A 25,857-nucleotide genomic window follows, 5' to 3' on the forward strand; every position below is an offset into this window, starting at 1 on the left:
ATGTTATTTCAAGCTCTGCTCGCGAGGTCTACAGCTCACAGAGCCACTAGTTTTAGAAGTTACAGGGGGACACACACATTTTACCACTTTGGAAGTGTCTCTCGCGCAAACTATTCAGTTTAGAAAAAAATGATGTTAGAAACCTCAATATCATTTTTAAAGACCTATCCTAAAAAAACCGGGCAAGTGCGAGTCGGACTCGCGCACGAAGGGTTCCGTACCATAATGCAAAAAAAAAAAAACAAAAAAAAACGGCCACCCATCCAAGTACTGACCACTCCCGACGTTGCTTAACTTTGGTCAAAAATCACGTTTGTTGTATGGGAGCCCCATTTAAATCTTTATTTTATTCTGTTTTTAGTATTTGTTGTTATAGCGGCAACAGAAATACATCATCTGTGAAAATTTCAACTGTCTAGCTATCACGGTTCGTGAGATACAGCCTGGTGACAGACGGACGGACGGACGGACGGACGGACAGCGAAGTCTTAGTAATAGGGTCCCGTTTTACCCTTTGGGTACGGAACCCTAAAAATTGTTGAGTTTCAGTTCTAAGTATGGGGAACCCCCAAAATTTATTGTCTTTTTTCTATTTGTGTGTGAAAATCTTAATGCGGTTCACAGAATACATCTACTTACCAAGTTTCAACAGTATAGTTCTTATAGTTTCGCAAAAAAGTGGCTGTGACATAAGGACGGACAGACAGACAGGCAGACAGACATGACGAATCTATAAGGGTTCCGTTTTTTTGCCATTTGGCTACGGAACTTTAATAAAAAGCGCATAATGCCCAAGTAATGAGTAGTAGGTTGTATTAATACGTGTGAAACTAGAGCGTACGACGACGGGTAGGTATAAATGTAAGTACCACTTTAACGAAACGTTTTATGTGTAAATACGCCACTAGGTATACAATACAGCCTGCCATAAAATTTCTCTCTGCGGCAATCTGCCAAATAGTTACAACTTTAAAAAATAACCTTAATTTAGTACAATCAATGTAATTTAATTAACAATGCAAATATTAATTTTCATTATTCATGACTTCCTAACTTTAACTTATCAGCTGCTTAAAATAGATTCCATTCACTAATTCCGGAGCTCGCTTGCGGTGCGTGGGAGTTGTAGCTAATTAAACTTGTGTCCCGGAGCGTCGGTTGTCACCTTCCTGTCTTTTGAGGCAACTACTATAAGCCTGGTGGCAAGAGGATGCCATTCTCCAAGGAACTGGCGAGTCAAAATCTAAAGCGAAATATCCGTATAAGTGCGATACTAATTAGTAGAATCGCTCCTAACCCTAAAAATAATCAAATATAGGTAAATATAAGTCAATCAATTTTAGGGGAGATCTTCACAGATCATCCTAGCCCAAACTAAGAAAAGCTTGTACTATGCGTGCTAGGCGACGATATACATACATATACATATATAGATAAATACATACTTACATAGAAAACACCCATGACTCAGGAACAAATATTTGCGTTCATCACACAAGTCCTTGCCGGGATGCGAACCCATCAGGACCATCGGCTTCACAGGCAGGTTCACTACCCACTAGGCCAGACCGGTCGTCAGACGGAGAAATAACGAAAAAAGTCAAACGAAGGGGCATAGTTATGGTCAATTACATCAAATTGTGTAAACAAAATGTAAACATACTTTCTATAATGTTAATATCCAGAGAGGAAAAGGTTTTTATAGAGAAACGGTCGTTTTTTCCTCTTAAAAGGCTGCTAGTGTACTTACACCTATACACGATCGTGTAAAAATATTCCACCTCTAGTTATAAAAATAAAACGTTTTAATACGAGTTGAAAAAACTTGTAAAACGAAAGCAGAAAGTAAATCCTTTGTTATTTTTTTCACATCGTTCATTCGCGTTTTATTTTTCATGAGTGAACTAAAATTTGTTAAATCGTCAGCTTTTAAGCGCACTGTATTGCTGAATAATTTAGCCAGGCTAAATTTAGGATATAAAAGTCTCTTTGAGTTTAAGTTTTACTGTTTAATACCAAAAGGTTGGTTGGTATATAAATTGACAAGGATGTTTCTTTAATATTTATCTGATTGCACCGACAATTATAATGTTTTACAAACTCGAAGGGTCATCCTAGACACCTGAAGCACTACCACCAGTTTTAACATTGACATATTCACTCACGTTTAAGTAACTTATTTTCTATGCATCTCGCTCGTACTCGCATATTAGTGCAAGCGAGATGTATAGAAAGTAATTTACGTAGACGCGAGTTAATCTGTCAATGTCAAAACTGGTGGTAGCCGTACTGTCATCTCCATATAATTTATAACCTAAAAACGCCAAATCTCGCAAAATTGTATTGAAATAACAGGTGTCATCCTACCCGTCGAGTTTAAAAAACATTATAAAATTAGTTTTGCTAAAAATACCTTAATTGAATATGTTAAACGTTCGTTACGTCGCGGTAGCGGTTGTCTTATTGTGTTCTATAGTGATTATAATCGCTCAACGAACGTATGCGAGTCATACGCTAAAGCTATCCAGTCCAGCTATAACATTTTTTCAAATAAAATTATAGAATGTATTGACAATACGTACACTTATCTGTATCACATATAGGTATCATCGTCAAAAGAAAATCAAGTTTATTAAATCTCATCAAAATATATACCTGAAAGTTTAAATTAATAAATTGATGGCAATTTGATCTCATTTTGTTATCAATCGCCGTCGTCATTGGATCTTGTTCTTATTTTTGTATTGGTGCGAGTGAGTATAGTATTTTATCTGCACACATATCATAAACTCTCTATGATGCCTTCAAAATCCGTAAATAATGGCCCACATTATGATAAACTGTTTTGTTACAGCAAATTTCTTATCTGTGAAAATGTGGTAATAGCTTCATTACTATATCAAAATCGATTTGGTAATGAAATTCAAATTTCGAACATCTCTGAAAAAAAAAGCAATTTGATTTTGACCCCTATTCTAATATCAGTCGAGATGACGTTTTATTCGAAATCAAATGTCAATTGCATACAATATTGACAAATCTCGCTTGTAAGTTGGTATCGGACGATATGGTAATCGACCCCGACTCTAGTTTGTCTCTGAATTTAAAAAAAAACTACGGATGCGTGACATGCGTGAAAAAAGTTTTCATTTGCCGCCATTTGACGTACAGTTTATCTTTTAATTAGTTTGTAGTAAAAAATAATTTGTTTTGTTGTTTTTAAAGTAACTAAACAAAAGTTTCGTGTAAAATGTGCGATAAAGATATTTCGGAGACGCCATCTCATATCCGCGAGTTCCGCCAGAGAGGAAAGTGCCCCAATGTCGGTTGTAATATGAGGTTAGTGAATATATCATAGAAAGTTTATAATATGTGTGTAGATAAAGCAGTGTATGTAACTGTACATAATTAGGCATTAAAACACTCGTGTGATACTATTATGAAACTCATTTCATTCGTTTCATAAACCCACACTCGTATTTTAATGCCTTTCATTATGTAGCAGTCACATAAACTACTATTATACAATCGTGATATAATAGAGAGTTTTTCAGTCGAGTACCGTGTTTAGGCAACGAAGCTTGCTGAGTTGCCTAAGGTACGAGATTGAAAAGCTTGATATTGATTGATTGATATACAATACTTTTTCTACTAGTCAACAAAAATAATACTTTAAACTAGTAGAATCATACAAACACAGCAAACCAAAAGTACAGCTAAGATTCGCGAACAGCCGCGATACCTACATACTGGTACGCGCCCCGCGCCCTACGGCGGGCTGGTCAACGACACCTTCTCGTAACTCATGAGGCCCTGGTACTTGCTCCGCGCTTAATTAAATTTTTAGACAGTTGTTTTCTCGATTTTGGCCACCGTAGCCTATGGAGACTAACAAGCAACACTAAGTGGTTTTCGTAGTCTATGGATATTGCTATATTAAGGGTGTCACATGCGCGTTTCTGACTTATGAACCAATTGTTTCTACTATACAACCTAAAATAATTAAGTTGAGCTATGGTTTTGTTTCGTCCTCTTGATCGCGGCGAGCTGTGATTGGTCAATTTCATTATAGTTGACTAAACTGTATCGATATGAATATTATAGTTGAGTTGGCAGCCCATACATTAAAAATACCCAATTGCAGTTTGGTATAAGAAATCTTAATTCAAGAATTACAGTCGACGAGTAGAAAATATAATATCAGTAACAGATTTGTAAAGTTAGAAGCTAGGCTAGAGGCATCTAGGTGATTCCTATCGCTTTATTTTTCGATTACGCACGTTTGTAAAGGGGCCCACAGATTACCAGTTCGCCGGACGATATCAGCCTGTCAGTTAATTGCGAAAGGTGACAGTTCCGAACAACTCACAGGCTGATATCGTCCGGCGAACTGGTAATTTGTGGGCCCCATTAGAGAGTTTTCACAACGTGATAACGCTCTTACGAATCTTTTTCTTCGGTCACAAAAACTGGTCCACCTGATTGATCGGCTGGTCGACTAACTCGGCTAGTGATAACAATACACGTATTGTTCAATGATGGAGATTCAATTAATTAAGCTGGCAAAACGAACCGCGCACGAGACAATCGAGTTGCCGCTCGTGACGTCACACCGTAATCAGATTAGCGCACGGTGGAATTATCAAATTGAGTTTTGTATAAAAAAAACTTTCACGGGTAATGTGCAGTTCTAGTCGACCGTTTTAAATTGATATAGGCATTATTGTTTAAAGTTTGGTAAGAATAACTTAAGTTAATGCAGCAATAACGTAAGCTTTTGACATTTAAAGTACATTGGGGTAACTTCGAAAGCGGGGTAGTTTTGAAAATGGCAAATATCTATAATACCAGAGGCACTTCATACTTCAGCAACACGTTACTCCAACCCCAAGACATCTTGCTTAAGGGGCCCACAGATTACCAGTTCGCCGGACGATATCAGCCTGTCAGTTGTTCGGAGCTGTCTAATTTTGCGTTCAACTGACAGGCTGATATCGTCCGGCGAACTGGTAATCAGTGGGCCCCTTTACTGTTGCTACAGTAAAAAGTGCTTCTAGTGTAGTAGATATTTGCCATTTCCAAAACTATCCCGCTTTCGAAGGTACCCAATGCACCTTATTGTCAGTTTTACGACTAGCGCTGACTGGTTGAAATGAAAATTCCTATTAACTTTGTACAGGCAAAAATATATTTCAATATTAATCAAGGACCGTAAGAACCCCTTAATATTTTTGTCACTTTGGTAATGCTCTCAAGTATACACTCAGACGGTCTCCTCGACTGTAACAACTAAGTGGGGACAAGAACACTTCTGTGTTTGTATTAACGTCTCAATGCCGCTTTTGATAATAAATTTAACATACATATTAAAATATAATTAAGTTGTCTCAGTGAACTCAAGAGCCAAGTTGTCGCCAAATAATATGTCAGTAAAAATATATTTCAAACCTATTATTCTTGATTCCAAATCGAACAAGTTTATAAGAAAGTATAAAAGTAGTAAGTGTAGTACAGTTTAATAGTAAAGATTTATAAGAAAACTGCGTGTTAGAATTCCTTTGCATTGCATTTTTTATACTTTCACCACTTCAATATTAAAGAATACCTACTTTACATTCAATTATTTATGTTTTCCTAACATTTCTTTCGTGAAAACTAACCGGGTAGCTGTGATTGATCGCTTCATGGTAACCTTTGGACAAACTATTTTTCATTCCCCTGTTTATTTATATTATGTGATGATGGATGTTAGAACGGAATTACATTAACACTTGCTAGTTTCGTTACGCTCGAATAAATATTGGCTATTTATATTGTACTGTTACAACCGAGATTACTTATTTGCTACCTAATTATTATATGTTGTAATCTCATGTGACATGTATTTTTGTATTATTAGGTTTCTTCTTTCTTAAAACTTTTTTAAAACCTTAAAGTCATTATCATAACACTCAAGAGTGTTGTACAACTCGAACGTTGCTTAATGTTTAAAGTAGTTAAATGTTGTTAGGCTTCGTATGTCAGATTAGCATGACTAGCAATTACTAAATTACTTAGACAGTTTGTTACGTCACAAATTTTATGACATAACTCTGTCATCTATTACGAAATTCTGTATGTATGCTCTTTTTACATTCGAATTAATTTCTCAAAACATGAAACTGTCCTATGGTGACAATACTGACAATGCCAGGATTTGCAAAATAATATGCAAATGAAATGATCACTAGGTCTTTTGAGATTTGTCACGCAAACAGATTCCTAAAATAATTATTGCCAATTATGCCAAATTGCCAATTTCAAACTGCTAACGCATTCAAAGTTGGATCTCCTTCCATTTATCCACTGCGTTTAATGGCCACTTCCCGAAGACAACATCGCACCATTGTTCAATGTCTCGGCGCTATTAATTTCACGTGCCGCAAATGTGCCCCGAACTTTGTTTAATCGTTACAGGGGTGTCTGTCAGTCGGTAATGATACTAATGATGTCCCATTTGAATTCTTTGAGGATTATCTGTGTCAGTCTCAGGGTTCTGAGGCTGTGCTGTCGGTTGTACTGCGAAAGGGCATAACTGGGTGCCGTTCAATTTTAATACAAACATTTTGCATAATTACATTTAACTACTTTTAAAACTCATAATAAACATAATGTATAGAAACAAAATCCATAATATTATTCGTTATAATAATTAAATTACAGAATGTTCTATAATCATAAAAACTTTGTTTATAACGATCATTAGGAATAATTTTACTTGTTATAACATAACTATATTTTAACGAATGATCGGGTGACATAATATAATATGACATAAATTATAAAACAGCTTACATATTCTACTTTAAGGCAGGTCGCCGTTGGGTACGACGACGAGCGAAGCGAGGAGGAGTGTTAGGTAGAACTGCGACCCTACAGCGCGCGAGCCGAGCGAGCGAAGCGAGCGTGCCGCGGCAGCGGCCGGCGAAGCGCCAGAACCGACTTATTTTATAATACTACACTTTTTATTACCCTGTCGATCATGAGAGGAGGCGTGTGCCTAGCAGTGGGGCGTGTATAGGCTAATAAGGAGGGAACCTTCGCCGGTTTGTCACCATTGCGGGTACGATGATGACACTGCTTATCACACGATGGTGGAATGCCCAACCTGGGCTCCTGAGAGATGGGAGCTGGAAATGGCCCTGAACGTGGATGATCTCTCGCTGCACAATATAGTAGCAAGAACCCTAGTCAGCGAGAGATCCTGGGCGGCGTTCCATAACTTTTCCGAAAAAGTAATGAGAAAGAAGGAAGAAGCGGAGCGGGCGCGCGAGGACAGAGCCGATGCGCATCCGCTACGACAAAGACGGAGGGGAGTCAGGCGGCGGCAATTCGTCAATGCCTTGATTCCCCAGTAGAGCTGCGGGCTGGGGACCCGTAAATAAGGCTCTACACGCTCGAGGAGGGGTTGTAGCGTTACACAATCCCTCCTCCTCCAATCTGAGGGTGCCCCCGGTGAACAGCCGGGGCGGCCGGGGGAACATCGTGGTAGAATATTAGTGACCTCACGGTGCTCCCCTATAACGGCAGAGAGGGTAACGCCGCAGGGGTTTTTGGGTATTCTCCTCCCCTCCCTCTGATTAGCAGAGGGAGTTACGGGAGGAGCGAGTCCCACATACCACCCCCACAATGGGCCCCTCCAGCCCAGGGTGGATGCGTAAATGCATTTCCCCTGCGACAAAAAAAAAAAAAGGTCGCCGTTAGGTACGACGACGAGCGAAGCGAGGAGGAGTGTTAGGTAGAACTGCGACCCTACAGCGCGCGAGCCGAGCGAGCGAAGCGAGCGTGCCGCGGCAGCGGCCGGCGAAGCGCCAGAACCGACTTATTTTATAATACTACACTTTTTATTACCCTGTCGATCATGAGAGGAGGCGTGTGCCTAGCAGTGGGGCGTGTATAGGCTGCATTATTATTATTATTTTGTGTGTCTCTTACAAATTCTCGGGACCATGGGGTCCCGGACATTTGCAAGGCGTGCGTGGTTTTTATGGAAAAAGAACGATATGAGCATTAAACAGTATACAAAGTGATCATTATAATGATTGCCTGTTATGCAAATACATTACTATGCAACTGAATGATTATTATTTCTGAAATTATGCAATTTGTTCTTATTCATTTTGTTTTTATACTAAATAATCATTTCTGCATTTCAAAATTATGCAATTCGAATTATGCAAAATGAAAATTCGAAAATAGTTGTTATTAAAAACATTACACACCCGGCATAACTAAGTTTAAGTAAAAAAAATAGTAATAATGGCACTGGATGAACGCGGCGTTGTTATGGAGGTTGTTCGTCTTGAATATTTACCGGTCTATGCTCATGATCAGTTATGTTTTTTGCTACATGTTAACGTATAAAAAAAGATTAAAATTCCAACAGTAGTAAATATGTTATACACATTGCGTGTAATCTATCGACCGAGAAGAATAAAAAAGTTATTTACGGTAGTAATTAATATGTCCGGCTTTAGTTTATGGGTTTCTTTTAATCCGGTTCTACAAAGAAGTTTTTTGATTTTTCTTTACCACTATTTCGACATGAGTAATGTAGGTTGTCGATATGAATATTGGTGCAAGTCTGCGAGTATACAATCCTACCAAATTCGTTGGCACTAGGTTAGGCTAGGTTTTCTATAAGTTTATCGCGGACGGGCAGACAGACGGACAGCCGAACCAAGATTGCCATATTTTAATAGTTCCTGATTAACTACTGAACCCGTAAAATGAGTTGATCTGATAAAAGCTCTAACGGATGTTTATAAACCCCAGCCCCAGCAAAGCTGACAGGGATTATCACTGTAAATGTCGGATACACGCCATTGCGGCATCGCCCGCGATATTCTTTGATTGTAAAGCCACAAGCGTCTCGTTGTTCCCCGTCTGTCCCCCTCCGCTCCGCTCCGCGACAAAGGATGAAATCGCGAGAACAGAACTTGTCTGCTGCCATTATTCTAAGGGCCTACTCGACTCCACTTCCTACAGAAATTGTTTTTCTTGTTTATCCTAGAAGATTTTGATACAGTCTAGTGCGTTTTTCGACGATATTGCTCAGTTTAATTGGAATTATTCGTCCAAGGCACATTTAAGAGCGCTATTACATTTCGGCGTTGAGCGAGTTTAGGTATTTTACGCGCTGCGGCAGGCCGTGCGAGCTCAGTATGCCGATCCCTTCTACCACACTCGCACTACAATGATGGATTAAACATTCTTGATCCTTCGCGAAGCATATTGAAATCAACCATAACAACACTAACTGTACTTAACTTTTAAAGTTCTAAAACTGTTATTTGGTAAGTACGAAAATACTAAATGCAGTGCAAATGTACATAGGGGCTGTTCATAAATTACGTCATCTATTTTTGACGATTTTTGACCCCCCCCACCCCTCAAATCATCCAAAAATCAAGCTTCGGATGAATCTGTTTCCTCCTACGTCATGTTACCATCATCCGATGTCCAGACCCCCGCCCCACTCCTCCCATTTGAAACGACGTAATTTATGAATAGCCCCATACTCGTACTTATGAAGGTATATTACTCGAAAGAAATTATAGGTACCTACTCGCTTATTTACATGTTTCGTCATTGCATTTGGTACCTATAGGTTGTAAAGTTTGTATCAACGAGGGTTTAAAAACGAACTGGTATTGAGGATCTGATGATGATTAAGGTGGTCACGGATACCAATCAACCAAGTAGTAACATGATTAGGCTCGTTTGATTCGTCTCAACAAGATATTTGACACTGAAGATACACAGGGTCTGATGATGGAGCTGGAAGGTGGCCACGGGTACCAGTCTATCATGTAACTAAACAACTTCGTGTTTGGGCTCGTTTGATTCGTCTCAACAAGATCTTTGGCACAAGATAATACTCAGGGTCTGATGATGGAGCCGGAAGGTGGTCACCGGTACCAATCAACCATGCAACTAAACCACTTCGTGTTTAGGCTCGTTTGATTCGTCTCAACAAGATCTTTGACACAAGATAGTACTCAGGGTTTGATGATGGAGCCGGCAGGTGGTCACCGGTACCAATCAACCATGCCACTAAACCACTCCGTGTTTAGGCTCGTTTTATTCGTTTCTATAAGATCTTTGACACAAGATAGTACTCAGGGTCTGATGTTGGAGCCGGAAGGTGGTCACCGGTACCAATCAACCATGCAACTAAACCACTTCGTGTTTAGGCACGTTTTATTCATCTCAACAAGATCTTTGACACAAGGTAGTACTCAGGGTCTGATAATGGAGCGCGAAGGTGGCGACGGGTACCTGTCTATCATCATCAGCTCCATCATCAGACCCTGAGTAGTATCTTGTGTCAAACATCTTATTGCGACGAATCAAACGAGCCCAAACACGAAGTGGTTCAGTTACATGGTAGACTGGTACCCGTGGCCACAGTCCAGCTCCATCATCAGACCCTGAGTACTAACTTGTGTCAAAGATCTTGTTGCGACGAATCGAACGAAGCCAAACACGAAGTGGTGTAGTTGCATGGTTGATTGGTACCGGTGACCACCTTCCGGCTCCATCATCAGACCCTGAGTACTATCTTAAGTCAAAGATCTTGTTGAGACGAATAAAACGAGCCTAAACACGAAGTGGTTTAGTTGCATTGTTGATTGGTACTGGTGACCACCTTCCGGCTCCATCATCAGACCCTGAGTACTATCTTAAGTCAAAGATCTTGTTGAGCCGAATCAAACGAGCCCAAACACGAAGTGGTTTAGTTGCATGGTTGATTGGTACCGGTGACCACCTTCCGGCTCCATCATCAGACCCTGAAATTGAAATTGAAATTGAAATCGTTTATTGCCCTGAGTACTATCTTGTGTCAAAGATCTTGTTGAGATGAATAAAACGAGCCTAAACACGAAGTGGTTTAGTTGCATGGTTGATTGGTACCGGTGACCACCTTCCGGCTCCATCATCAGACCCTGAGTACTATCTTGAGTCAAATAAATACATATAGAATGTCAGGTCGTTTCAAATATTTTTAATCCTGTCCGGTAGTTTATTAAACTGTACCATTATAAATTATAATACTATAAAAACAGTGCTAGGATCAAAGTCTCTCGTTGCGGTTTACACGCACACAGTATAGCGTTTTACACGGCGCCCGCCGCACACAATGATAAAAAACCTCGTCGTCGCCGTTGAAAATGTGCGGAGCCGACCGACACACGTCCTGCCTCTACAAGCTCTGCCGCGGCACTGAGCTGGCGCAGCGCGCGTCATCGGTAATATAGAGTAGTTTTCAAAAAATTGCCAAAAAATTATAGTAGAATTTCATAAACACTAATGTATACCAACAGCATAAGCAAACGTTGCAGATTGCTTGAGTATGAAAATGACTTCGATATTAAGTAGATTTTCGTAGGAATTGACACTTGTTTCGGAGAGAAAATCGAGTTTGTTTTACTTTGATTTTCTCTTTCTCAAAGGTATGTAGGAAAAATATAGTTTGATATGCCTAAAGTACAGGGTATTAGTAACACAAAATAGCCAGGTTTAGCAGAGTAAAATTCTCAACATTTCCAAATAAGAGCTCGCCATTCAGTGCTTCACGGGGTTTTTCGGAAACGACCATCAGAAAAAAAATCATTACTAATTTAATAAGTCCTTTTTCTAATATTTACAACGATATTTATAAAGATAAGAAGACGCTTTTACTGGAACAAGTACTCATTGTTTCTAATAATGAGCGCAAAGTCCTGAATTTCGTCGACTAGTATCATCAATTTTGCATTATTTCGACTTTTCTTGTAAGAGCGCTCTTAACAAGTCTGACTAGTAATGAGATTTTATTATATATCTTCCAATTTTCTTTGCAATGTCTCTTTTACTATTCTGATAAAAATACGTTTACTTATTCTGGCTTTACACAAATTTTCTGAGTGGGTCGAAGTAAGGTATATTCGCGTTACGCCAGCTCTACAACAAAAATAACATGCGTTGTAAGTTTCGTATCACAAAAGTTGCGCATTTCTGTACTGTTTTACAGTAAGCTTGCCAAACATGTGAACTGGACATTGCATTTTTCTGCTTCTCATCATCATCTGAGGCATTACAGCCGCGGGTGGGCCTTAGCCTGGTCAAGCAAGTCTCTCCAGTCCGATCTGTTTGTGGCCTTCCTTCTCCAACTTTTCACTCCTAAGATCCTGATGTCCTGGTATACGCCATCCAACCATCTGAGCTTGGGCCTGCCTTTACCTCTGCGGCCCTCCGGTCGGCCTTCTAGAAGACGCTTGGGTACGTATTTTTCTGCTTCTACCACTTTTTAACTTATTTTCTTTTTGTTACAGCAACTAAAGACGAGCCGGACGGGGACGCCAGCGAGTGCCGCGGGCGGCAGAACGGCGAACGCGGCAAGCTCACCTACAACGGCTACTCCGAGGAGTGCCTCGACCGGCTCGAGCCCAACGGGAACATACCGCACGACAAGGACTCGCATTACGGTCAGTACATTCATCTTCTTCTTCGTCGGTATGTATCACTCTTGACATAGTGGTCGTGGTCATCACTTCAGGTGTTGGTGGCAAGCTTCACAACACGTCTCCACTCTTCTCTGATGGCCGCCTTCCTCGTGCATTCATGTAGGGATGATGAGCCATTTACTGCCGCTTTTATCTGGTCAGTCTACCTCATAGGCGATCTTCCTGGCCTGGTACCCTCAACCTTTCCCTGAACCACAAGTCGCTCAATAGCCACCTCCCTTCGGCGGCATACGTGACCATATAAGGTGAGGATACGAGACTACACCAAAGATGATAGACGCTGCTTGATGCCGAGTTCTCGAAGTATAGCATTCTTCTCCAGCACCACATCTCTAGGGCGGGGGTCAGTACATTATAAGTTGTCAATTACTTCTCGTTGCCTGTCGCTGGCGAGACAGGTGGCTTAAAACAGCAATCTCTCCTTAATTTTAGTTTCAGAAAAAGGACACAGGGTACAGTCACGGAAGCTAAGCCACACAGGTAAATTACCCATCACTTTTACAAATGTACAGACCATCTGCTTACATACTAATCAAAACTACAAACTCCGTGTATGTAATTAGGACTAAAACTACTTCTCAGACATACAGTGTTGCCAATAAAAACCGTAATCATCACTAACGACATACGCGTCATTAGTGATCTCTTTAATGCCGCGCTAATCATCGTTAATCATCACTAATTGCATCTTTCTCGAGTGCGGGCATCATTCCGAGCCGTGTCGTGTAGTGTCGTACGCATATACTTAGACCCCTACCCAATAGATAGCACGTGCCTTACCTTAAGTTACCTTCTGAACAAGATACCTATTTGGATAAATACTCCGGATGGCTTTAGAATTATTGACGGAAAAGACACCGGTACTGTTGCTGGAATTGTTCCTTCCCTGTCGGTTAATTTGAGCCCGAAATCCTCCAACTTATTTGCTCAAAATTGCTGGACTTTTTGCCTGTCTGTCCGTTAATTTGGGCTCGAAATCCTCCAACTCGAAACTGAAGACAGGACGTCTCGCATTCACCACGTATTCTGAATAGGTAGTTTAATTCCAAGTATGAGCTTGACCGCTCAGTCAATCAGAAATTAATTGCCTTGTAGTAAGTACAAAATGTTCACGGCTCAATTCCTCAACATTTCTAAGTATCGAAGCATTTATGTGTGGTGTGTATATTATGTACTTTATACTTAACATTTTCACTAGCTTTCAGTACTTGCTTTGTGGTATTATCGTGCCCTAGTTGCTATTGCTTGTTTCCCGTGTTTTATATTGTCAAATATTATCATCGTATGGATTGCGTGCGCTTTATGCGGAATCTTTCGGATGAAGTCTACGCGCACGCATTAGCTTCGTCGCATTGCGGCGTTATCGTGCCCTTGTCGTTATTGCTCGTTTCCCTCTGTATTGTCGTTTGAGGTTCGGAGAAATGTCGTGACGGTTCGTGACAATCGTTATCGTTACCAACGGTAATAATGTTTACACCCTTCTTAGGTCTTAAGAGGACACACAAAAGGGGTTCGATTTTTTCTCGAATTGTTCTGAACCTTGTTTCAAGTACCTTGGAAAGATCTACGTTTTTTTGGTAGGAGAACATAGGTACAAACACTCTCAATTTCGATACAATCTAGAACTACATTAACCTTTTCGCCGCCACGTCAATGTAGTAATAAAGTGTCATCAGCGCCATGTCAAAAATTGCTCGTATACAAACCTGACCAAAACTACGACTTGATATCAAGTCGTGGCGTGTGGGGCACGAAATGTTCGGACTTCATATCAAGTCAATGGCGGCGAAAGGGTTAAAACAACTTGACATTAGACTCCTGGCCCCGTAGACAACATACCAATCACTTAACGCTCCGTAGCGAACGAAACGCAACTGTCACACTAATATGGAAGAGTGATAGAGAGACACAAAGCGATTTGATGGCGAAGCGCAAGCGTTGTCACCTTGGCTAGCCCGCCTGTATCCTGAACTTTCTGGAACAGAAGAGACGAGTCGTATCTTTATGCGTGTGTATGACCAAACATTACCCCTTACACTGTCCACAAATTTTCACTCAAAATTAAAAAGTTTTGCCTGAATGTGGGAAAAAACTAAAAGCAAAAGCGCTGAAAATTTTTCGTTGAACAGGTGAGCGTAGTTTAAAGCAATTAAGCAGTTCTACAAATGTACTTAAACTAATTTAATTACACATTGTTTCAAACACGTAAAAAAAGCATACATAATCTGTAAAAACAATCTCTGAACTTCGCTACTAAAGTTAGGCCCGAAATTACCAACAATTTCGTTCAGAAGTGTGTTGTTTTAGTTTAATCATCAATTTTCATTAGCGGTCGGCCTTTATTGGGATCGCGGCACTTGTACGGGCGACACGACAACAACAATTAAGACCTTTGATCTAGATGAAACGGTAGAATTATAATGAACAGCAATTTGATTCGAATAATTATTTTTGACCCGAGCGGAATATGAGTGTTGCGACGCGCAAGGGACGTACTCGTAGGTATAAAGCTTTTTAATTAAACGAGAGTATAAGCTGTATTTCGTCAAAGGTACTATAGTCACAGAATAAAAGATTCACTCTCTAACAAAACGCGTCTGTTACGATGTTACGATTAGGACAGATATGACCGCTCAAGCCCAAGTGCGCCACGTCCCACACCAAAATTGGTGTGGGACGGATGTACTTGTAGCTACTTCTTGCGACGCGACGAAATCGCGGAGTGAGCCACGCCTGGTATAGTCTAAGTATCTAATAGAAAAGTGATATTTAGGTAGTAATCTGTTATGTGAACTTGTGACAGGTTAGTGACTTGTGTCGTTAAAATTATTATTTGCTATTTATATTTTAACCAGCATGATACTGTGCTAGTATTTTTAGCAATTATGTGAAATCCGCTCCGGAACATGTTCGCGGATTAGTATATGTCTGAATCTCCTCTCTCCTCTGTAACGCACTGTTCATAGTGTTTATACTTGATACTGTTGGGTTCGGTCACTTCATCTCCCTCATCCCTCGTTGAGCCAAATTGTATTACTTGTATGTAAGTATGTAACTTATGAACTTCCTCAACTTCAAGCTTCTGTTTAAATGTTTCATTGTAACAAAGACGCTCGCTAAGATTTACAGCCCGATTCGAACTTTAGGATACGTCAAATAATAGGGCCAGATACGATATGGGTTAGATGTCGATGTCAAATGTGACGTTTCTTCAAAAAAAGACGTCACTTTTGACACTGACATATCTAATCCATATCGTATCAAGCCGTAATATTTGACGTATCTTAAAGTTCGAATCGGGCACCCAGTCATTTCCCCTCCGCACTTTCAGCCAAAGGACCCACAATGGCCTCCCGCGATTATGTTATCTCGTTTCTCAAGGAAAATTGTTTTTATCCCGGTCCCTGCATACAATATAAGATTTACCAGAGTAAATTCTTAATAGAGGCTGTAATGAAAGTGTAAACAGGCTTGCGGCGCCTTGATTATCTACGTCTTTTGGGATAACTCAGTTGTTTACTACGAGCAAAGACATATGTAACTTCGTATAAGACGAATAAAGTCTAAGGAAAAAACGTGCCTCGGAATTCAAGTGAAAGTCATTCTCGAATAGATGGCACACACACCTTTAGCCTATCCTCGGCTAGATGGCGTGACGACACCGTTTCATATTTAACAATTTTAACACATAGATATCAGTGAATGAACATGGATCAAAATGATATAAAAATAATAAAATTATTTATCCATATATATACATTTTTTGATAACTTTATACGTTTTCATTTTGAGTTTTAGTCGTGTGTCGATAGATGGCAGTAAATTTACAGTGACTACAAAATTTACAATGACAGGACCCCTCTATACTATCTATTCTTTTTGCTACGAGTTAACTTATCTCATTCGCTGCTAAGTTATTAGATACGCTTGATTCTCTATACATTGTATTATAAGGGCTGATTTAGACGGCGCGTTAACTCGTATGCGATTTTAGTTACGTTGACTATTGGTTGCATCCAATTCAGCCGACCAATCAAATACCGCAATGTAATGAAACTCGCATGCGAGTTCTCGCACCGTCTAAATCAGCCTTAAGTATAATTTATAGGGTTCCGTACCCAAAGGGTAAAACGGGACCCTATTACTAAGACTCCGCTGTCCGTCCGTCCGTCCGTCTGTCACCAGGCTGTATCTCACGAACCGTGATAGCTAGACAGTTGAAATTTTCACAGATGATGTATTTCTGTTGCCGCTATAACAACAAATACTAAAAACAGAATAAAATAAAGCTTTAAGTGGGGCTCCCATACAACAAACGTGATTTTTGACCGAAGTTAAGCAACGTCGGGCGAGGTCAGTACTTGGATGGGTGACCGATTTTTTTTGCCGTTTTTTGCATTATGCTACGGAACCCTTCGTGCGCGAATCCGACTCGCACTTGCCCGGTTTTTTTGTGACAAAGCAGGCAAACAAGTGAAAGAATAGTTTATTCCGCAGTCTAGCTGTTTACACACCTATATTTTTAGGGATCCGTACCCAAAGAGTAAAAACGGGACTCTATTACTAAGACTCCGCTGTCCGTCTGTCCTTCCGTCCGTCCGTCCGTCCGTCCGTCTGTCTGTCTGTCACCGCTAGACAGTTGAAATTTTCACAAATGATGTATTTCTGTTGCCGCTATAACAACAAATACTAAAAACAAAGTAAAATAAATATTTAAGTGGGGCTCCCATACAACAAAAGTGCTTGTTTTGTCGTTTTTTGCGTAATAGTACGGAACCCTTCGTGCGCGAGTCCGACTCGCACTTGGCTGATTTTATTTTATTATCTTTTCCATTCACGCAAGCTGTAATGAATCATAGTGAACGCTCGTAGCAGTCGTAGCGCTACGCCGTAGCCCCGTAGTACCTACTTATCTTCTCTGCGTTTATCGATAAACGCCAAAGTTTTGTATGTGGATGACAGATGCGATGAGGTCATGTCTTCATTTCCATACATAATTTAAGTTTCGATACGCGTTTTCTATCAACGATTGTCACTATAGACCAGCGGTCGGCAACCTTTTAGCAGCCAAGGGCCACATAGTAGTTAACGAAGATGACGCGGGCCGCACTTTGTTAATATTTATGACTTTATCAGACATTCTGCCCGATTCGTTTCAATATCTAGTATTTGACGTATCGCATTGTTCGAATACGGCTGATAGTGCCATCCCTAGTATACCTATTCTGAAACACACCCAACTTGTCAGTAGAAAAAGGCGCGAAATTAAAATTTTCTATGGCCTACATTTTTTTTATTACCGCCTTTTTCTACTGACGTGGTCGCTGTGCTAGAGTATATATGGGTACTTACATTCATCGACGATTCATCTAAAAGTTGGCTCAGAGCGCTCACTAATTCTCCTCGTTATTGAGAAAAAAAGTAAATCCTTTTGATCGTACGTTCCATTTGGATTAGTCCGGCAGAATGAACTCCCAAATGGTTTCTGTTAGTATATCTCAAAGTTTTATTCAATTATGTATAAGCAATTCTAGCCTAAACTGGCTTACGAACTTTCGAATTATTCAACCTTAGGTATTTATCGAAAATATTTGTTCAGTCATTCCCAATACGACTTAATCTCCCTTGTCGATTGACAAACATATGTTTACCATTATGTACCTTATTCCTTCGTAATAAGGCGAAACGTGAAAATACGTTTCATTCAATAAGCAACCCCAATCCTGTCGACACTCGATAAACGTACAGCCGTAACAAGTGGCGGTTAAGTAAGCCATAACGTCCATAACATACGTTCGCGTATAGTACAATGTGTACAACGTGGAAAAATTGTGGCGTATAAGCAAAACATAAACCTAAAACATCGAGATACACTTTAAGGGGCTCCCCCACGCCAATGACCTTCGATCTGAATCCCTTAGTTTTCTAATGTTTTTTGTAGCTTATCATATTAACAGCAACGGCTTTAAGCAATATAGTATCCCATATTTACTTCAAAGTTCATTGTCTTCGAGATATTTGGCATCAAAGTTGAACAATTTTAGGCTAAATAACTGGTTTGCTGGCCATAACTTTTGTGTTTAATTAAATTAAAATTAAAACCCTAAACACGTTTTTCGAGACGTCAAAGACGAACCCAAATATGTAGATTTCGTACATGTAAGATCCCTCACAGCAAACTAGATACGGAAAAGTGTTTTTTAGACAATGTATAAAAAATTCATAAAAAAATAAGTATTCATTTCTTTCAAAATCAGGTAGACCAAAACGGAGATAAAAGATTGAATAACCGATAACCGTTTGTTTTATTTATAATTCTATCTGTAGTGCAAAAAAGGAGATATGATTCAAAACTTGTCAAAAATCGATGAAAAGCGAGCCCCTTAATAGTATCACAGAATAAATAATAGTACTAGGTACATAAGACTCACTCTCTAACAAAATGCGTCTGTTACGATAACGACAGATATGGCCGCTAGGGACCCTATTACTAAAAATCCACCGTCCGTCTGTCTCTCACCAGGCTGTATTTCATGAACCGTGATAGCTAGACAGTTGAAATTTTCACAGATGATGTATTTCTGTTGCCGCTATAACAACAAATACTTAAAAGTGCGGAACCCTCGGTGGGCGAGTCCAACTCGCACTCGTCCGGTTTTTTTGGTATTCATTGAATTGCCGACGATCGTATAAAGTTAAACAACTGATTAACAATTACTACATGTAGGTACGGTTGACGCTTGACGCCCGTATTGGTCTATGGCATGAGTAAATAAACACAGCATGAATATTTATCGACCAATCACGCCGCTCGTACAATTTGATTATACGTCAGGGCATCGCCTTTGTTTAGGAGACGGACAACATATGCGGCTGAAACATTTAATTGATATAACAAGGACGCGTATTCTGATTGCAATGACAGGTTACAGCGACCATGAATTGTATTAATGCCATACGACTAAACTAAATGACAGGTTATGAATTTGATCTGGATTTGTTATGTACGTGATCTGTCGAGTGTCAAAAGTGACGTTTCTGGTTGGCACTGACTGATCATTCGTTATCAAATGAAAATTTAATTCATAACCTGTTGTTCCGATCAGAATACGGTCATTACTACTAATATTCTTAGCAGAGTTGTTACGTGTTATACTCGACGCATTTCTGAATACGGATCCTTATTCTGAATAAATATTTCGTAATTTGTTTCACAATACAATACGGGCTTATCAAAAAATTATTACTTATACACATTACAAAATTTACAAATGCGAATGTGTCTGTATGTCTGTCTGTTACCTCTTCATTTTTGTGAAATTTGGTGTGGAGATCGTTTGAGTCCCGGGAAGAGATATTGCACAGTTTTAATTCCGGAAGTTATCCCTTGAGGAGATGAAAAGGGGGTAGGAATTTACTATTGTATTTACTATCATAATTCATAATATTACAAACCATGTTTCCAGCTTTCCTCTACAAAGCGGGTAAACGCTGGGTTCAGCTACGAGCGTAGCGCTACGAAAACGTCGGCAGTGAATGTGTTAAAATAAAGGGCATAGTTAATAGTCCGACTACTCATCATGAAAATTAAAATAAACAATGCCTTACATTAGGTCACTCAACTGTTAATGACACTTTTGAACTCTATTTATATAGAGACAAAGGTTAATTTCGCGACTAGTTCCCTTGGGATTAATCGGACTACCAACGAGCCTGCTTAGTATGTAAACAAGTTATTGTTTCACTGCCAAGGGGGATCTTATAAAATTCCATGAATGAATAAACAAGCAATTTGTGGTTGTGTTTGTTTTGCTTGGACACGCCTGTTTGGTTTTTTGAGGAGACAAATACGGGGTGACGGGTTCAGTAAGGATCAGATCACGGACCATGACAGAAGGCAGTTTGTGCAAACTTGGATTACACGCATTTATTAGGACCAAATAGAGTGAATCTTACTGAACCGGTGAGCTCCATCTTAAGCCCTGCCTTCGATTTCCATCAGGTGTGATGCTGATGTGACTAGGGCCAATCGCCGATCAATTTATAAAAAAGCGGCCAAGTGCGAGTCGGACTCGCCCATGAAGGGTTCCGTAGCAGCAAGTAACATAATAAAATTGCGGTTTACGATTTCTTCTTCTTCTTCGTCGTTCTTCACAGCTGAGGGTCGTGACCACCATAAGTAGCTCTATCTGAGCCTGATGAAGTGCGGACTGTGTGCCACTATTAATTGCCTCCAGGAGAGGATCCGTCCAGCGAGTTGGAGCTCTGCCTCTACTTCTTGTTCCCTCGACACGGCCAATCATTATGATTTTCTCGAGGTTGTGTGATTCTCGTCTCGCCACGTGTCCAAAGAAAGAAAGAGCTCTCCGCAAGCAGACTACAGAGAGAGGAGTGAGGACTTTTAGTTGGCTTCGGATTGAAGCATTGGTGCGGCGTTCAGTCCACGACACTCCCAGCATTTTACGCCAGCACCACATCTCGAATGCGTCAATCCTATCCCTTAGCCTAGCTTTCAGCGTCCATGTTTCGGAGGCGTATAGAAAGGTTTACGATTTATGACGTATTAAAAAAAAACTACTTACTAGATCTCGTTCAAACCAATTTTCGGTGGAAGTTTGCATGGTAATGTAGATCATATATTTTTTTTAGTTTTATCATTCTCTTATTTTAGAAGTTACAGGGGGGGGACACACATTTTACCACTTTGGAAGTCTCTCGCGCAAACTATTCAGTTTAGAAAAAAATGATATTAGAAACCTCAATATCATTGAAGACCTATCCATAAATACCCCACACGTATGGGTTTGATGAAATTTTTTTTTGAGTTTCAGTTCTAAGTATGGGGAACCCCCAAAATTTATTGTTTTTTTTCTATTTTTGCGTGAAAATCTTAATGCGGTTCACAGAATACATCTACTTACCAAGTTTCAACAGTATAGTTCTTATCGTTTCGGAAAAAAGTGGCTGTGACATACACGGACAGACAGACAGACAGACAGACGGACAGACATGACGAATCCATAAGGGTTCCGTTTTTTGCCATTTGGCTACGGAACCCTAAAAAGGAATTAAAACGATTTCTGGGAATTAATTCTTCGAATATATCTAATTTAATAATGATTGACCTACATATATTCCATCAATATTGGAAGTACCTACATTATTATTCCCAATATTGGACTTTACCTTATTCAAACATAATTTTGGCGTGTTTGATCAGTGAAATAGGCAAAATATATTTTGGGCTAAATCTGTACCTGAATTTATGTTCTGGGAAATATATTTTATGCTAATATTCGTTGTTATGTTTGATCAACTGGAATACCAGGCGTGTGTATTAAAATTCCATGTAACGATCGAATATTTTGACCAAACGGACGCAATCATAATAATGGAGTAAATGGATTGGCATTCCATCCAGTCTAGACGTTTAGGTGCCATGTGAAACCTTACTTTGTCCTTCGTGGTGTCAGTTTGTAAAGTTATTTGTATTCTTATATAGTTTCACAGCTGTTGCATATACATTGCATTATCTGTTTATCCAGTTCTATTTAGACGTAGACCTATTAACGTCATGACCAAGCTTAAATGTTGCGATGTTGCCAGGCAGAGTGATGGCAGGCGGACCAAAGTGATAACGGATTGGTGGTTGCTTTCGGATGAATGAAGCGCCTAGCGTCTGTTACGCAGCGTACTACGTAGGCGAACAACACGCGAACGCGAAGCGAAGCGATGCGGCGCGGGGTGAATCAATCCTTTGATACCTATAGAAGTGTCCTACGTGGGCGATCTCGTTGCGAACGCGAACGCCTTACGCCCGCCGCGCCGCTGGCAGGCGGACCAAAGTGATAACGGATTGGTGGTTGCTTTCGGATGAATGAAGCGCCTAGCGTCTGTTACGCAGCGTATTACGTAGGCGAACAACACGCGAACGCGAAGCGAAGCGATGCGGCGCGGGGTGAATCAATCCTTTGATACCTATAGAAGTGTCCTACGTGGGCGATCTTGTTGCGAACGCGAACGCCTTACGCCCGCCGCGCCGCTGGCAGGCGGACCAAAGTGATAACGGATTGGTGGTTGCTTTCGGATGAATGAAGCGCCTAGCGTCTGTTACGCAGCGTACTACGTAGGCGAACAACACGCGAACGCGAAGCGAAGCGATGCGGCGCGGGGTGAATCAATCCTTTGATACCTATAGAAGTGTCCTACGTGGGCGATCTCGTTGCGAACGCGAACGCCTTACGCCCGACGCGCCGCTGCACTGAGAGAAAAAACTAACAAAAACACACTTAGAATTACAAAAATAAAACTTAATCCGGGGACAAGGAGAGTCAACTAATAGGAACAAATTGACTTTTGCAATTTCCATTTAGTAGGAAATACAACTTCTATATTTGTAATTTGAAGTATGCTAGAGTAATTTCAGAAATTTGGTTTTGTTATTCCGAGAGGTGCTTTAGCAATATCGGAGGTGATGACGTCATGGGTGAAAACTAGCCATTTTGTAATTCTAAGCGTGCTTTAGCAATATCGGAGACGATGACGTCATAGGTTTTACTAAACTGTACTGCGATTCCAAGCTAGCTGTTGTTATTCTAGAAATAATGACGTCACAGGCAAAAACTAAACTGTTTGCAATTCCTCCGCCCCTAGCAAACGGGCGCCGCGAGAGCATGTCGCGCGCGTGGTAGCTACCCGTCTCTATTTCTGTCTGTATGAATAAAAAAGCATTTGGTAGTATATCTCTGTACTGAAGAGGCACTATAAAAGCCTGTCGAGATATTCTACCCATTCCTTTCTTATTCATACAGTCAGAAAGAGACTAGTAGTTATTACGCGCACAACATGCTCTCGCGGCGCACCTGTGCTAGGGAGGTTGGAATTGCAAACAGTTTAGATTTACCTTTGATGTCATTATCACTAGAATAACAACAGCTAGCTCGAAGTTGCAGAACAATATATTCCTGTAGACCCCAACTACACAGTAGGTCGCGGGTTAATATGTCCATGGCCCACAATATATCCTAAATTTATTATTTAACTTAAGTATGTTTTAAACAAAGAAGACACGAGACACGCCCGCCCGACATCCGACACAATACTAACTCTAACCAAATGAACGTAGCAAGTAGCTGTGTTGGTATTACAAAACTCGTTTAGTGATTGGTACAACAATGAACATAAACACAACAAGTCTATCTATTAAATACCAGTAAACTTTGTAATGTCGCTATAGTAACAACTGAATTGTTATTTTAAATGGGGTAATGTTATTCCCGCGAACTCGTTTTTTAGATATTACAAAACTATGTAAGTGAGACATTTACTAAAATCATAACTTGAAATCACAGATGCTTTTTTTCCAAAAATCACAAACTTTACTAGTAAAAATCGGAGAATTTTAGTAGTAATAAAAATGGATTGTAACAAATACTGAACTTTGTTTAATGCTCCATTTACTAAAGTCTGTTTGCTGAAATTAGATTTAGTATTACTGAGCTGTTTGTAGAAATAAATAAATTTTACAGAAATAGTGAAACTTCCATGATTACTACTAAAACTTCATTTTTTCCCCCAGTACAGAACTGTTTATTAATTCCTGGTGGTGATTTTTCTCTCAGTGTGGCAGGCGGACCAAAGTGATAACGGATTGGTGGTTGCTTTCGGATGAATGAAGCGCCTAGCGTCTGTTACGCAGCGTACTACGTAGGCGAACAACACGCGAACGCGAAGCGAAGCGATGCGGCGCGGGGTGAATCAATCCTTTGATACCTATAGAAGTGTCCTACGTGGGCGATCTCGTTGCGAACGCGAACGCCTTACGCCCGCCGCGCCGCTGGCAGGCGGACCAAAGTGATAACGGATTGGTGGTTGCTTTCGGATGACAAGAAGCGCTTAGCGTCTGTTAGCTCGTTGGGTGGACAACTTTCTGGATGAGATGAGCCGGTGTATAAGTGACGTACGAAGAGAGGCATATGCTCAGCAGTGGGCGACAGGAGGCTAAATAGGGCATTATACTGTATTTAAAATAAATTATTTTACACCATGCATGAACTAAAGCACCAGATAATTATTAGAAAAACAGAGATAGGAGATATTTTTAAACACAAGTTCTATTTAAGCAATCGGATAGAAATATAAAATGTAGGTGAGTTGACCGTGACGTCACGATGTAATGTTTCATATAAATTCCATATTAGCAAATCGTTTTGACAGTTCTAAAAAAGTAACTGATTTGACTAATAGCAAAATACCCTATTGATGATCATGACAATTATGCATGATGCGGTCTCTTCATTGGCTTAGGTACATCCCCTGTCTTTTCGTCGTAGGTATTAGCTAATTAATCCTCAGCTACACTGAGAGAAAAAACTAACAAAAACACACTTAGAATTACAAAAATAAAACTTAATCCGGGGACAAGGAGAGTCAACTAATAGGAACAAATTGACTTTTGCAATTTCCATTTAGTAGGAAATACAACTTCTATATTTGTAATTTGAAGTATGCTAGAGTAATTTCAGAAATTTGGTTTTGTTATTCCGAGAGGTGCTTTAGCAATATCGGAGGTGATGACGTCATGGGTGAAAACTAACCGTTTTGTAATTCTAAGCGTGCTTTAGCAATATCGGAGACGATGACGTCATAGGTTTTACTAAACTGTACTGCGATTCCAAGCTAGCTGTTGTTATTCTAGAGATAATGACGTCACAGGCAAAAACTAAACTGTTTGCAATTCCTCCGTCCCTAGCAAACGGGCGCCGCGAGAGCATGTCGCGCGCGTGGTAGCTACCCGTCTCTATTTCTGTCTGTATGAATAAAAAAGCATTTGGTAGTATATCTCTGTACTAAAGAGGCACTATAAAAGCCTGTCGAGATATTCTACCCATTCCTTTCTTATTCATACAGTCAGAAAGAGACTAGTAGTTATTACGCGCGCAACATGCTCTCGCGGCGCACCTGTGCTAGGGAGGTTGGAATTGCAAACAGTTTAGATTTACCTTTGATGTCATTATCACTAGAATAACAACAGCTAGCTCGAAGTTGCAGAACAATATATTCCTGTAGACCCCAACTACACAGTAGGTCGCGGGTTAATATGTCCATGGCCCACCAGTGGCGTGCACAGAGATTTGAGACTGGGTAGGCAAAATTATATCAGAAAACCGGGCTAGTGCGAGTCGGACTCGCGCACGAAGGGTTCCGTACCATAATGCAAAAAAAGGCAAAAAAAAAACGGTCACCCATCCAAGTACTGACCCCGCCCGACGTTGCTTAACTTCGGTCAAAAATCACGTTTGTTGTATGG

General features: G+C 40.2%; 1 protein-coding gene and 1 long non-coding RNA gene across 5 annotated transcripts in view; one reads left to right on the top strand and one right to left on the bottom strand.

The window, feature by feature from the left end:
- The window catches only part of LOC134795676 (cyclin-dependent kinase 14), a 136,146-nt gene that overhangs the window by 75,779 nt on the left and 34,510 nt on the right, over positions 1–25,857 (top strand). For all 4 annotated transcript variants that reach the window (XM_063767601.1, XM_063767604.1, XM_063767605.1 and 1 more), the window contains exon 3: positions 12,357–12,509. In XM_063767601.1, the coding sequence (XP_063623671.1) occupies positions 12,357–12,509 (153 nt within the window). The remainder of the gene's footprint in view (positions 1–12,356; positions 12,510–25,857) is intronic.
- Positions 87–21,620, bottom strand: LOC134795736 (uncharacterized). Its single transcript, XR_010144836.1, has 2 exons — positions 21,324–21,620; positions 87–164 (listed from the first exon to the last, which is right to left on the bottom strand). It is a non-coding gene; the product is annotated as an uncharacterized LOC134795736 (long non-coding RNA).

This window comes from Cydia splendana, chromosome 12, assembly GCF_910591565.1.
Source record: "Cydia splendana chromosome 12, ilCydSple1.2, whole genome shotgun sequence".
NCBI classification, from domain to species: domain Eukaryota; kingdom Metazoa; phylum Arthropoda; class Insecta; order Lepidoptera; family Tortricidae; genus Cydia; species Cydia splendana.